The sequence below is a fragment of the Poeciliopsis prolifica genome, unplaced genomic scaffold, assembly GCF_027474105.1.
Source record: "Poeciliopsis prolifica strain line A6 unplaced genomic scaffold, Auburn_PproV2 SCAFFOLD014, whole genome shotgun sequence".
Lineage (NCBI taxonomy): Eukaryota > Metazoa > Chordata > Actinopteri > Cyprinodontiformes > Poeciliidae > Poeciliopsis > Poeciliopsis prolifica.
The window spans coordinates 12,867,136-12,881,138 of NW_026562389.1; the positions used below are offsets into that span (position 1 = coordinate 12,867,136).

The following is a 14,003-nucleotide window of genomic DNA, read 5'->3' on the forward strand; positions in this document are numbered from 1 at the left end:
CTGGTGGTTGGGGTGGTTCTGGTGGTTCTGGTGGTTCTGGTGGTTCTGATGGTTCTGGTTCTGGTGGTTCTGATGGTTCTGGTGGTTCTGGTTTCTGGTGGTTCTGATGGTTCTGGTGGTTCTGATGGTTCTGGTGGTTCTGGTGGTTCTGATGGTTCTGGTGGTTCTGGTGGTTTTAGTGGTTTGGTGGTTTTAGTGGTTCTGATGGTTCTGGTGGTTCTGATGGTTCTGATGGTTCTGGTGGTTCTGGTGGTTCTGATGGTTCTGATGGTTCTGGTGGTTCTGGTGGTTCTGATGGTTCTGGTGGTTCTGGTGGTTTTAGTGGTTCTGGTGGTTTTAGTGGTTCTGATGGTTCTGGTGGTTCTGATGGTTCTGATGGTTCTGGTGGTTCTGGTGGTTTTAGTGGTTCTGATGGTTCTGGTGGTTCTGGTGGTTCTGATGGTTCTGGTGGTTTTGGTGGTTTTAGTGGTTCTGGTGGTTCTGGTGGTTCTGATGGTTCTGGTGGTTCTGGTGGTTCTGATGGTTCTGGTGGTTCTGGTGGTTCTGATGGTTCTGGTGGTTGTGGTGGTTCTGGTGGTTCTGGTGGTTCTGGTGGTTCTGATGGTTCTGGTGGTTCTGGTGGTTCTGGTGGTTCTGGTGGTTCTGGTGGTTCTGATGGTTCTGGTGGTTCTGGTGGTTCTGGTGGTTCTGATGGTTCTGGTGGTTTTGGTGGTTTTAGTGGTTCTGGTGGTTGTGGTGGTTCTGGTGGTTCTGGTGGTTCTGGTGGTTCTGGTGGTTGGGGTGGTTCTGGTGGTTCTGGTGGTTCTGGTGGTTCTGATGGTTCTGGTGGTTCTGGTGGTTCTGATGGTTCTGGTGGTTTTGGTGGTTTTAGTGGTTCTGGTGGTTCTCGTGGTTCTGATGGTTCTGGTGGTTCTGGTGGTTCTGGTGGTTCTGATGGTTCTGGTGGTTCTGGTGGTTCTGGTGGTTCTGGTGGTTCTGGTGGTTGTGGTGGTTCTGGTGGTTGTGGTGGTTCTGGTGGTTCTGGTGGTTCTGGTGGTTCTGATGGTTCTGGTGGTTCTGGTGGTTCTGATGGTTCTGGTGGTTTTGGTGGTTTTAGTGGTTCTGATGGTTCTGGTGGTTCTGGTGGTTCTGGTGGTTCTGATGGTTCTGGTGGTTCTGGTGGTTCTGATGGTTCTGGTGGTTCTGGTGGTTGGGGGGGCTGGTGGGGATAGTGTGGGGTAATAGGGGGGTTGGGGGGGAACTAGGGCAGCTTCACTGCAGGGGAGGGGCGAAGGCTGCTGGGGGAGGGGGCGAGTCAGAGACAGGGAGACATAGGGAGAGAGAGAGTGATGCTGTGAAGCTTCATCAGCAGACGGACGGATCAGCAGCCCCTCCATCTTCCTCCATCTTCCTCCTCTTCCTCTTCGTCCTGCTGCTGTTTGCTGCTGAAGCAGATCATGGCTGCATAACCCCCTTCATCCTCCTCCTCTTCCTCAGGATGCTCGGTGAGTCTCATCCGCCGTCTTTGTCTTCTGACGGATGAAGCTGCTGGGAGACGCTGCGTCTTCAGGGACGTGTGTTATTCAGGCTGCTCTGTTAGCATGCGGCTAACCCAGCGTTAGCAGGCTTAGCTAAACATCACACACGCCCAGGCAGGCTGTGTGGCTGCTGCAGCCAGCTGGCAGGATGACACCTGCTTCTGGTTCTGCTTCATGACAGATCTGGATCAGCTCTGTCTTTGCAGCTGCAGCCGTCGGGTCCACTATGGAGTCGACCCGTTTTTTCTGGTGTTTATGTGATGCTGGGAACAGGAGTGAGTTGTTGCTAGGCAACACACACCTATAACCTGTGACAAGGTGTGTGTGATGTCAGCATCACCCAGAACCTCAGCAGAGGAAGGTTCTGCTCTCTTTCTTCAGCCCGGTCAAACAGAACCAGAGCAACAGAACTGATGTTTGGTGGTTCTGTGCACAAGAAGTGATCCGTCTCAGGTTTTACTGAAAACGCTGCAGGAACTCTGGATTGACTCAGAGAACCATCAGAACCACTAGAACCAGTCTGTAGTCTGGAATCCATCCATCCATTTTCTAACACCCCAGTGGTCAGGATGCTGCTGCCTCTCCGGACGTTTGGGGCGAGACGGGGTCACCTGGTCGGGCCGCCAGTCTGTCGCAGCGCTGAACATGCTCCGTGGTCATTATGTTTAAAATGATCGTCCTGCAGCTAGCTGCTGAATCAGAAACCTCCATCAGAGATCAACTTCAGCTCCCCATAATCCAGAATATTTTGTCTTGGTGTCACGTTGGACTACAGTAAAATCTGTCAAAAGAACACGCCAATGCATCTGATGCATGTAGCGTACAGATGTTGTATGTCAACTGTTTTCCTTTAGAGAAGATACGAGTCACGTGTGACCAGCCTAGTCATGCTAGTTGTTAGCCTAACAATGCTAGCTAGTACCAGCTAGCATCAGTAACTGGCGCCGGCCTTTTAATTCCATCGGTAGCTTCAGAATAGAGACAGCCTCTTGTGACCAGGATGTAGCCATACAGGACGCAGCAGTCTGCCACTCAACTGCACCACACCACTACAGTGTCCACGCTGCCAGCAGAGGGCGCCACAGCAGAGAGCTGCCCTCTAACCTGCTGTGTGATTTTCAGGTGTGTGATGCAGAGGCTGCGTTGTGGTAGCCAAGAGTCGTTGCTAAGCACTGGCTGCGTGTCATCGCTGGAGCTCAGAATGGACCAATCAGTGATCATCAAACCCGTCCACTCGTCCCTGCTGGGACAAGACTATTGCTTCGAGGTGATGCACCGCGCTACTGCTGCCGTACCCACACAGGGCACTACTGCATATTTACTACTACTGCCAGTCCTGCTGGCCCACCAGGGTGACCCTCCCTCTGTCTCCTAGGTCACGACCTCTACCGGCACCAAGTGCTTCTCGTGCCGCTCAGCGGCAGAGCGAGACAAGTGGATGGAGAACCTGCGGCGGGCCGTCCACCCCAACAAGGACAACAGCCGGCGGGTGGAGAACGTCCTGACGGTGTGGGTGATCGAGGCCAAAGACCTGCCCGCCAAGAAACGGTAAGGTTCTGGTCCGGCAGGACGCTCTGAGTCCAGCCGGCTCTACAGCACCGTGTCGTCCTGCAGGTACTTCTGCGAACTCTGTCTGGACGACAACCTGTACGCTCGGACCTCCTGCAAGCTGAAGACGGACAACATCTTCTGGGGGGAGCGCTTCGACTTCAGCAGCCTGCCGTCCGTCTCGTCCATCACGCTGCACCTCTACAAAGACACGGACCGCAAGAGGAAGAAGGACAAGAGCAGCTACGTGGGCCTGGTCAACATCCCCGCTGCCATGGTGACCGGCCGGCAGCTGGTGGAGAAGTGGTACTCTGTGAGCACGCCCAGTACACTCCGAGGTACGTAGACCGCCGCCAGCTCTGGACTGGATTCTGGTCAACATCTGGAATCGGCTTCATTTGGACAAAAGGGAATAAAGACTCTTTACTGACTGGTCTGAAGGAGACAGCTGGACAGGTGTTAGTGCAGAACAACGTCACAGTGGCAGATCAAGCAAAGGGAGGAGAGGTTGTAATTCAGAATATAATAACCAATTTTCCATATTGATCAAACCAGGAGGACTCTTTGATTTAAAGAAAGTCAGTGTTTTGGCAGCATTGCAGTTTTCTGAAAGTTTGTTCCCATCAGAGCAAGGTTGATGTAACCCAATGAACGTATCTCGGTGCTAAACCATTCTGTGATTTGTAAAGTAACAGAAATAATTCAGGCTGTTTTTCCAACTGATAGTTAGATTGGATTTGATTGGAAACAAACCAAACACTTTGAGCAACCTGTTCCCCTCCCGGCCTGTGGGGGCGCTGCAACAAGAACCACTGAAGCAAACCACACTGACCGCAACATCCTGCTTCACCAAATGGAAACAAAATGGAGGCGTCAGATTTTAGCAGCTGGAGGATTTCCCTTTAGTCTTTGGCTGAAGACCAGGAGCGATGTCTGCTGCCTGGGCGACACTAGCACGTTAGCTGTGGTTGTATTTACCCAGAATGCACTACGCTGTGGTCCACTTCCTGGTTTGGTCTTCAGAGCGCTTGGCGTTCTCATATGCATTCAAACTGAACCAGAGTTCACTTGACCAGGGTTAGGGTAAGGGTTAGGGAGTCGGGTTACCGCGGACCGGAGTCGGGTTACCGCGGACCGGAGTCGGGTTAAAGTGGACCGGAGTCGGGTTAAAGCGGACCGGAGTCGGGTTAAAGCGGACCGGAGTCGGGTTAAAGCAGACCGGACTCGGGTTAAAGCGGACCGGAGTTGGGTTAACGCAGACCGGAGTCGGGTTAAAGCGAACCGGAGTCGGGTTAAAGCGAATCGGAGTCGGGTTAAAGCGGACCGGAGTCGGGTTAAAGCAGACCGGAGTCGGGTTAAAGCGAACCGGAGTCGGGTTAAAGCGAATCGGAGTCGGGTTAAAGCGGAACGGAGTCGGGTTAAAGCAGACCGGACTCGGGTTAACACGGACCGGAGTCGGGTTAACGCGGACAGGAGTCGGGTTAACGCGGACCGGAGTCGGGTTAAAGCGGAACGGAGTCGGGTTAACGCGGACCGGAGTCGGGTTAAAGCGAACCGGACTCGGGTTAAAGCAAACCGGAGTCGGGTTAAAGCGGACCGGAGTCGGGTTAAAGCAGACCGGACTCGGGTTAAAGCGGAACGGAGTCGGGTTAACGCGGACCGGAGTCGGGTTAAAGCGAACCGGACTCGGGTTAAAGCAAACCGGAGTCGGGTTAAAGCGGACCGGAGTCGGGTTAAAGCGGACCGGAGTCGGGTTAAAGCAGACCGGAGTCGGGTTAAAGCGGACAGGAGTTGGGTTAAAGCGAATCGGAGTCGGGTTAAAGCGGAACGGAGTCGGGTTAACGCAGACCGGAGTCGGGTTAAAGCGAACCGGAGTCGGGTTAAAGCGAATCGGAGTCGGGTTAAAGCGGAACGGAGTCGGGTTAAAGCAGACCGGACTCGGGTTAACACGGACCGGAGTCGGGTTAACGCGGACAGAAGTCGGGTTAACGCGGACTGGAGTCGGGTTAAAGCGGAACGGAGTCGGGTTAACGCGGACCGGAGTCGGGTTAACGCGGACCGGAGTCGGGTTAAAGCGGAACGGAGTCGGGTTAAAGCAGACCGGACTCGGGTTAACGCGGACCGGAGTCGGGTTAAAGCGAACCGGAGTCGGGTTAAAGCGGACCGGAGTCAGGTTAAAGCAAACCGAAGTCGAGTTAACGCGGACCGGAGTCGGGTTAACGCGGACCGGAGTCGGGTTAACGCGGACCGGAGTCGGGTTAACGCGGACCGGAGTCGGGTTAACACGGACCGGAGTCGGGTTAACGCGGACCGGAGTCGGGTTAAAGCGGACCGGAGTCGGGTTAACACAAACCGGAGTCGGGTTAACGCGGACCGGAGTCGGGTTAACGCGGACCGGAGTCGGGTTAACGCGGACCGGAGTCGGGTTAACACGGACCGGAGTCGGGTTAACACGGACCGGAGTCGGGTTAACACGGACCGGAGACGGGTTAACACGGACCGGAGTCGGGTTAACACGGACCGGAGTCGGGTTAAAGCGGACCGGAGTCAGGTTAAAGCAAACCGAAGTCGAGTTAACGCGGACCGGAGTCAGGTTAACGCAGACCGGAGTCGGGTTAAAGCAAACTGGAGTCAGGTTAAAGCGAACCGGAGTCAGGTTAAAGCGAACCGGAGTCGGGTTAAAGCGAACCGGAGTCAGGTTAAAGCGGAACGGAGTCGGGTTAAAGCAGACCGGACTCGGGTTAAAGCAAACCGGAGTCGGGTTAAAGTGGACCGGAGTCTGGTTAAAGCAGACTGGACTCGGGTTAAAGCAAACCGGAGTCGGGTTAAAGCGGACCGGACTCGGGTTAAAGCGGACCGGAGTTGGGTTAACGCAGATCGGAATCGGGTTAAAGCGAACCGGAGTCGGGTTAAAGCGAACCGGAGTCGGGTTAAAGCGGACAGGAGTCGGGTTAACGCGGACCGGAGTCGGGTTAACGCGAACCGGAGTCGGGTTAAGGCGGACCGGAGTCGGGTTAACACAAACCGGAGTCAGGTTAACGCGGACCGGAGTCGGGTTAAGGCGGACCGGAGTTGGGTTAACACAAACCGGAGTTGGGTTAACACAAACCGGAGTCAGGTTAACGCGGACCGGAGTCGGGTTAAGGCGGACCGGAGTTGGGTTAACACAAACCGGAGTCAGGTTAACGCGGACCGGAGTTGGGTTAACGCGGAACGGAGTAGGGTTAACGCGGACCGGAGTCGGGTTAACACGGACCGGAGTCGGGTTAACACGGACCGGAGTCGGGTTAACGCGGACCGGAGTCGGGTTAAAGCGGACCGGAGTCAGGTTAAAGCAAACCGAAGTCGAGTTAACGCGGACCGGAGTCGGGTTAAAGCGAACCGGAGTCAGGTTAAAGCGAACCGGAGTCGGGTTAAAGCGAACCGGAGTCAGGTTAAAGCGGAACGGAGTCGGGTTAAAGCAGACCGGACTCGGGTTAAAGCAAACCGGAGTCGGGTTAAAGCGGACCGGTCTGGTTAAAGCAGACTGACTCGGGTTAAAGCAAACCGGAGTCGGGTTAAAGCGGACCGGACTCGGGTTAAAGCGGACCGGAGTTGGGTTAACGCAGATCGGAATCGGGTTAAAGCGAACCGGAGTCGGGTTAAAGCGAACCGGAGTCGGGTTAAAGCGGAACGGAGTCGGGTTAAAGCGGACCGGACTCGGGTTAACGCGGAACGGAGTAGGGTTAACGCGGACCGGAGTCGGGTTAACGCGGACCGGAGTCGGGTTAACACGGACCGGAGTCGGGTTAACGCGGACCGGAGTCGGGTTAAAGCGGACCGGAGTCAGGTTAAAGCAAACCGAAGTCGAGTTAACGCGGACCGGAGTCGGGTTAAAGCGAACCGGAGTCAGGTTAAAGCGAACCGGAGTCGGGTTAAAGCGAACCGGAGTCAGGTTAAAGCGGAACGGAGTCGGGTTAAAGCAGACCGGACTCGGGTTAAAGCAAACCGGAGTCGGGTTAAAGCGGACCGGAGTCTGGTTAAAGCAAACCGGAGTCGGGTTAAAGCGGACCGGAGTCTGGTTAAAGCAGACTGGACTCGGGTTAAAGCAAACCGGAGTCGGTTAAAGCGGACCGGACTCGGGTTAAAGCGGACCGGAGTTGGGTTAACGCAGATCGGAATCGGGTTAAAGCGAACCGGAGTCGGGTTAAAGCGAACCGGAGTCGGGTTAAAGCGGAACGGAGTCGGGTTAAAGCGGACCGGACTCGGGTTAACGCGGACCGGAGTCGGGTTAACGCGGACAGGAGTCGGGTTAACGCGGACCGGAGTCGGGTTAACGCGAACCGGAGTCGGGTTAAAGCAGACTGGACTCGGGTTAAAGCAAACCGGAGTCGGGTTAAAGCGGACCGGACTCGGGTTAAAGCGGACCGGAGTTGGGTTAACGCAGATCGGAATCGGGTTAAAGCGAACCGGAGTCGGGTTAAAGCGAACCGGAGTCGGGTTAAAGCGGAACGGAGTCGGGTTAAAGCGGACCGGACTCGGGTTAACGCGGACCGGAGTCGGGTTAACGCGGACAGGAGTCGGGTTAACGCGGACCGGAGTCGGGTTAACGCGAACCGGAGTCGGGTTAAAGCAGACTGGACTCGGGTTAAAGCAAACCGGAGTCGGGTTAAAGCGGACCGGACTCGGGTTAAAGCGGACCGGAGTTGGGTTAACGCAGATCGGAATCGGGTTAAAGCGAACCGGAGTCGGGTTAAAGCGAACCGGAGTCGGGTTAAAGCGGAGGGTCGGGTTACCGGACCGGACTCGGGTTAACGCGGACCGGAGTCGGGTTAACGCGGACAGGTCGGGTTAACGCGGACCGGAGTCGGGTTAACGCGAACCGGAGTCGGGTTAAAGCAGACTGGACTCGGGTTAAGCAAACCGAGTCGGTTAAAGCGGACCGGACTCGGGTTAAAGCGGACCGGAGTTGGGTTAACGCAGATCGGAATCGGGTTAAAGCGAACCGGAGTCGGGTTAAAGCGAACCGGAGTCGGGTTAAAGCGGAACGGAGTCGGGTTAAAGCGGACCGGACTCGGGTTAACGCGGACCGGAGTCGGGTTAACGCGGACAGGAGTCGGGTTAACGCGGACCGGAGTCGGGTTAACGCGAACCGGAGTCGGGTTAAGGCGGACCGGAGTCGGGTTAACACAAACCGGAGTCAGGTTAACGCGGACCGGAGTCGGGTTAAGGCGGACTGGAGTTGGGTTAACACAAACCGGAGTCAGGTTAACGCGGACCGGAGTCGGGTTAACGAGGAACGGAGTAGGGTTAACGCGGACCGGAGTCGGGTTAACACGGACCAGAGTCGGGTTAACACGGACCGGAGTCGGGTTAACGCGGACTGGAGTCGGGTTAAAGCGGACCGGAGTCAGGTTAAAGCAAACTGAAGTCGAGTTAACGCGGACCGGAGTCGGGTTAACGCGGACCGGAGTCGGGTTAACGCGGAACGGAGTCGGGTTAACGCGAACCGGAGTCGGGTTAACGCGGACCGGAGTCGGGTTAAAGCGGACCGGAGTCAGGTTAAAGCAAACCGAAGTCGAGTTAACGCGGACCGGAGTCGGGTTAAAGCGGACCGGAGTCGGGTTAACACAAACCGGAGTCGGGTTAACGCGGACCGGAGTCGGGTTAAAGCGGACCGGAGTCAGGTTAAAGCAAACCGAAGTCGAGTTAACGCGGACCGGAGTCGGGTTAAAGCGGACCGGAGTCGGGTTAACACAAACCGGAGTCGGGTTAACGCGGACCGGAGTCGGGTTAAAGCGGACCGGAGTCAAGTTAAAGCAAACCGAAGTCGAGTTAACGCGGACCGGAGTCGGGTTAAAGCGAACCGGAGTCGGGTTAACGCGAACCGGAGTCGGGTTAACGCGGACCGGAGTCGGGTTACCGCGGACCGGAGTCGGGTTAACACGGACCGGAGTCGGGTTAACGCGGACCGGAGTCGGGTTAAAGCGGACCGGAGTCGGGTTAACACAAACCGGAGTCGGGTTAACGCGGACCGGAGTCGGGTTAAAGCGGACCGGAGTCAAGTTAAAGCAAACCGAAGTCGAGTTAACGCGGACCGGAGTCGGGTTAATGCGGACCGGAGTCGGGTTAACGCGGACCGGAGTCGGGTTAAAGCGAACCGGAGTCGGGTTAACGCGAACCGGAGTCGGGTTAACGCGGACCGGAGTCGGGTTACCGCGGACGGAGTCGGGTTAACACGGACCGGAGTCGGGTTAACGCGTACCGGAGTCGGGTTAAAGCGGACCGGAGTCAGGTTAAAGCAAACCGAAGTCGAGTTAACGCGGACCGGAGTCATGTTAACGCGGACCGGAGTCGGGTTAACGCGGACCGGAGTCGGGTTAACGCGGACCGGAGTCGGGTTAACGCGGACCGGAGTCGGGTTACCGCGGACCGGAATCGGGTTAACACGGACCGGAGTCGGGTTAACGCGGACCGGAGTCGGGTTAACGCGGACCGGAGTCGGGTTAAAGCGGACCGGAGTCAAGTTAAAGCAAACCGAAGTCGAGTTAACGCGGACCGGAGTCGGGTTAACGCGGACCGGAGTCGGGTTACCGCGGACCGGAGTCGGGTTAACACGGACCGGAGTCGGGTTAACACGGACCGGAGTCGGGTTAACACGGACCGGAGTCGGGTTAACGCGGACCGGAGTCGGGTTAAAGCGTACCGGAGTCAGGTTAAAGCAAACCGAAGTCGAGTTAACGCGGACCGGAGTCGGGTTAACGCGGACCGGAGTCGGGTTAACGCGGACCGGAGTCGGGTTAAAGCGAACCGGAGTCGGGTTAAAGCGAACCGGAGTCGGGTTAACGCGACCGGAGTCGGGTTAAAGCGGACCGGAGTCAGGTTAAAGCAAACCGAAGTCGAGTTAACGCGGACCGGAGTCGGGTTAACGCGGACCGGAGTCGGGTTAACGCGGACCGGAGTCGGGTTAAAGCGAACCGGAGTCGGGTTAAAGCGAACCGGAGTCGGGTTAACGCGAACCGGAGTCGGGTTAACGCGGACCGGAGTCGGGTTAAAGCGGAACGGAGTCAAGTTAAAGCAAACCGAAGTCGAGTTAACGCGGACCGGAGTCGGGTTAACGCGGACCGGAGTCGGGTTAACGCGGACCGGAGTCGGGTTAAAGCGAACCGGAGTCGGGTTAACGCGAACCGGAGTCGGGTTAACGCGGACCGGAGTCGGGTTACCGCGGACCGGAGTCGGGTTAACACGGACCGGAGTCGGGTTAACGCGGACCGGAGTCGGGTTAAAGCGGACCGGAGTCAGGTTAAAGCAAACCGAAGTCGAGTTAACGCGGACCGGAGTCGGGTTAACGCGGACCGGAGTCGGGTTAACGCGGACCGGAGTCGGGTTAAAGCGGAACGGAGTCAAGTTAAAGCAAACCGAAGTCGTGTTAACGCGGACCGGAGTCGGGTTAACGCGGACCGGAGTCGGGTTAAAGCGGACCGGAGTCAGGTTAAAGCAAACCGAAGTCGAGTTAACGCGGACCGGAGTCGGGTTAACGCGGACCGGAGTCGGGTTAACGCGGACCGGAGTCGGGTTAACGCGGACCGGAGTCGGGTTAACGCGGACCGGAGTCGGGTTAACGCGGACCGGAGTCGGGTTAAAGCGAACCGGAGTCGGGTTAAAGCGAACCGGAGTCGGGTTAACGCGAACCGGAGTCGGGTTAAAGCGGACCGGAGTCAGGTTAAAGCAAACCGAAGTCGAGTTAACGCGGACCGGAGTCGGGTTAACGCGGACCGGAGTCGGGTTAACGCGGACCGGAGTCGGGTTAAAGCGGAACGGAGTCAAGTTAAAGCAAACCGAAGTCGTGTTAACGCGGACCGGAGTCGGGTTAACGCGGACCGGAGTCGGGTTAAAGCGGACCGGAGTCAGGTTAAAGCAAACCGAAGTCGAGTTAACGCGGACCGGAGTCGGGTTAACGCGGACCGGAGTCGGGTTAACGCGGACCGGAGTCGGGTTAACGCGGACCGGAGTCGGGTTAACGCGGACCGGAGTCGGGTTAACGCGGACCGGAGTCGGGTTAAAGCGAACCGGAGTCGGGTTAAGCGAACCGGAGTCGGGTTAACGCGAACCGGAGTCGGGTTAAAGCGGACCGGAGTCCAGGTTAAAGCAAACCGAAGTCGAGTTAACGCGGACCGGAGTCGGGTTAACGCGGACCGGAGTCGGGTTAACGCGGACCGGAGTCGGGTTAAAGCGGAACGGAGTCAAGTTAAAGCAAACCGAAGTCGAGTTAACGCGGACCGGAGTCGGGTTAACGCGGACCGGAGTCGGGTTAAAGCGGACCGGAGTCGGGTTAACGCGGACCGGAGTCGGGTTAACGCGGACCGGAGTCGGGTTAACGCGGACCGGAGTCGGGTTAACGCGGACCGGAGTCGGGTTAAAGCGAACCGGAGTCGGGTTAAAGCGAACCGGAGTCGGGTTAACGCGAACCGGAGTCGGGTTAAAGCGGACCGGAGTCAGGTTAAAGCAAACCGAAGTCGACTTAACGCGGACCGGAGTCGGGTTAACGCGGACCGGAGTCGGGTTAACGCGGACCGGAGTCGGGTTAAAGCGGAACGGAGTCAAGTTAAAGCAAACCGAAGTCGAGTTAACGCGGACCGGAGTCGGGTTAACGCGGACCGGAGTCGGGTTAACGCGGACCGGTCGGGTTAAAGCGAACCGGAGTCGGGTTAACGCGAACCGGAGTCGGGTTAACGCGGACCGGAGTCGGGTTACCGCGGACCGAGTCGGGTTAACACGGACCGGAGTCGGGTTAACGCGGACCGGAGTCGGGTTAAAGCGGACCGGAGTCAGGTTAAAGCAAACCGAAGTCGAGTTAACGCGGACCGGAGTCGGGTTAACGCGGACCGGAGTCGGGTTAACGCGGACCGGAGTCGGGTTAAAGCGGAACGGAGTCAAGTTAAAGCAAACCGAAGTCGAGTTAACGCGGACCGGAGTCGGGTTAACGCGGACCGGAGTCGGGTTAACGCGGACCGGAGTCGGGTTATCGCGGACCGGAGTCGGGTTAAAGCTGTTGTGAACTAACCTGTACTGTCTGTGTTCTGGGCTCAGCCGATGCGAGGACTTGCTCTGTTTTTGTAGTTTTAGTGAGAATCAGTAAATGAAATTTTCTGCTTTGATGGATCCTCATGTGACTGGTTAAAACAGGACATTGTCCTGATCTCCAGCTGGAACATCTGGATGATGGTCAGATCTGCTGGTTGCAGATGTTCAGTAACGTCCTTCTTCCCCGACTTCAGCCAAGTCGTCGGTTCCGACGGTCCGGGTCAAGGCCCGGTATCAGAGCATCGTCATCCTGCCGATGGAGCAGTACAAGGAGTTTGCAGAGTACATTAGTGCCAACTACCTGCTGCTCTGCTCCACCCTGGAGGCCTCCATCAGCCTGAGGGCCAAAGAGGAGCTGGCTGCTGCTCTGGTCCACATCCTGCACAGCACGGGCAAAGCCAAGGTAGCCCCGCCCACACCGCATAGCCCCGCCCCTATTCATCAGAGCCCGCTCACCTCCGGCTTTCCTTCTGGCCTTCAGGACTTCCTGACAGACCTGATGATGTCGGAGGTTGACCGTTGCCGTGACAACGATCAGCTGATCTTCAGAGAGAACACGCTGGCCACTAAAAGCATCGAGGAATACCTGAAGCTGATTGGCCAGAAGTACCTGCAGGACGCCCTGGGTACGCGCTCCCAGAGAGCCGCCGCGCTTCCTCAGGTGAGCTTGTCTGAACGCCGGCTCTGTTTGTGTGTCCAGGTGAGTTCATCAAAGCTCTCTATGAGTCTGACGAGAACTGCGAGGTGGACCCGTCGCGCTGCGCGACCTCTGACCTCCCCGAGCATCAGGCCAATCTGAGGATGTGCTGTGAGCTCGCCTTCTGCAAGATCCTAGACTCCTACAGGTGAGCACCACACAGGTGAGCGTGGTGTTGAGTGTTCAGTGTGTTTCAGTGTTGCTCCGCCCACTCAGGGTCTTCCCCCGGGAGCTGAAGGAGGTGTTTGCCTCATGGCGTCAGGAGTGCAGTAACCGGGGGCGACCGGATATCAGCGAGCGCCTCATCAGCGCCTCACTGTTCCTCCGCTTCCTGTGCCCCGCCGTGATGTCGCCCTCGCTGTTTGACCTCACGCAGGAGTACCCTGACGAGCGCACCGCCAGAACCCTGACCCTGATTGCCAAGGTCATCCAGAACCTGGCAAACTTCAGCAAGTATGTCTGGGCTCTTATTTTGACGGGACTGCATGACTGGGTTCAGATCTGGGAGGAGTTAGCATGGTGGGCGGTCATATGGCCCCGCCCCTCCAAGGAGGCTCCTGCTGTTTACTGCCAGTCTCACCTGTCGCTGCAGGTTCGGCACCAAGGAGGAGTACATGCTGTTCATGAACGACTTTGTGGAGCGCCAGTGGAGCAGCATGCAGCGCTTCCTGCAGGAGATCTCCAACCCCGACGGGCTCAACCACACCGCCGGCTTCGACGGCTACATCGACCTCGGCCGAGAGCTGAGCAGCTTACACACTCTGCTGACCGAGCTCGACCAGGTAACACCCGCCTGCCAGGTAAGAGAGATGGCTCACCGGGCAGCTAGCTAGGGGCGGCCCCAGGTAGCGCAGCAGGTCGCCGGGTTCTGAACTTGTGCCGTCTCCGCTTCCCCCTCCGTCTGCAGTCGAGTCTGTCCAAGCTCGGCCCGCTCCCTCGGATCCTCAGAGACGTGTCGGCGGCGCTGGTCCACCCCGGAGGCGTGGTTGGACCTGGGGGCGTGACCTCTCCAGACCCTCAGCGGGTGGTGTCCCCACCCCCTATGTCCCCACCGCCTCTGTCCCCACCCCTGTCTCCTCCTCTGGCAGCCTGCAATCCTTCTGTGGGCCTGCAGGGCGGCGTGGGGTTAGACGGAGGGTCAGTCTGTTCTCTGCATGCAAGTTTAACATCAGACAGAG

The 14,003-nt window shown here is 57.3% G+C and overlaps 1 protein-coding gene across 1 annotated transcript in view; it reads left to right on the top strand.

The window, feature by feature from the left end:
- Positions 1 to 14,003, top strand: part of dab2ipa (DAB2 interacting protein a) — a 48,158-nt gene that overhangs the window by 20,409 nt on the left and 13,746 nt on the right. Inside the window, 9 exon segments of the mRNA XM_055039880.1 lie at positions 2,640 to 2,784; positions 2,893 to 3,065; positions 3,132 to 3,403; positions 12,323 to 12,531; positions 12,610 to 12,754; positions 12,829 to 12,973; positions 13,042 to 13,278; positions 13,418 to 13,607; positions 13,733 to 13,962. Of these exon segments, the coding sequence (XP_054895855.1) occupies positions 2,640 to 2,784; positions 2,893 to 3,065; positions 3,132 to 3,403; positions 12,323 to 12,531; positions 12,610 to 12,754; positions 12,829 to 12,973; positions 13,042 to 13,278; positions 13,418 to 13,607; positions 13,733 to 13,962 (1,746 nt within the window).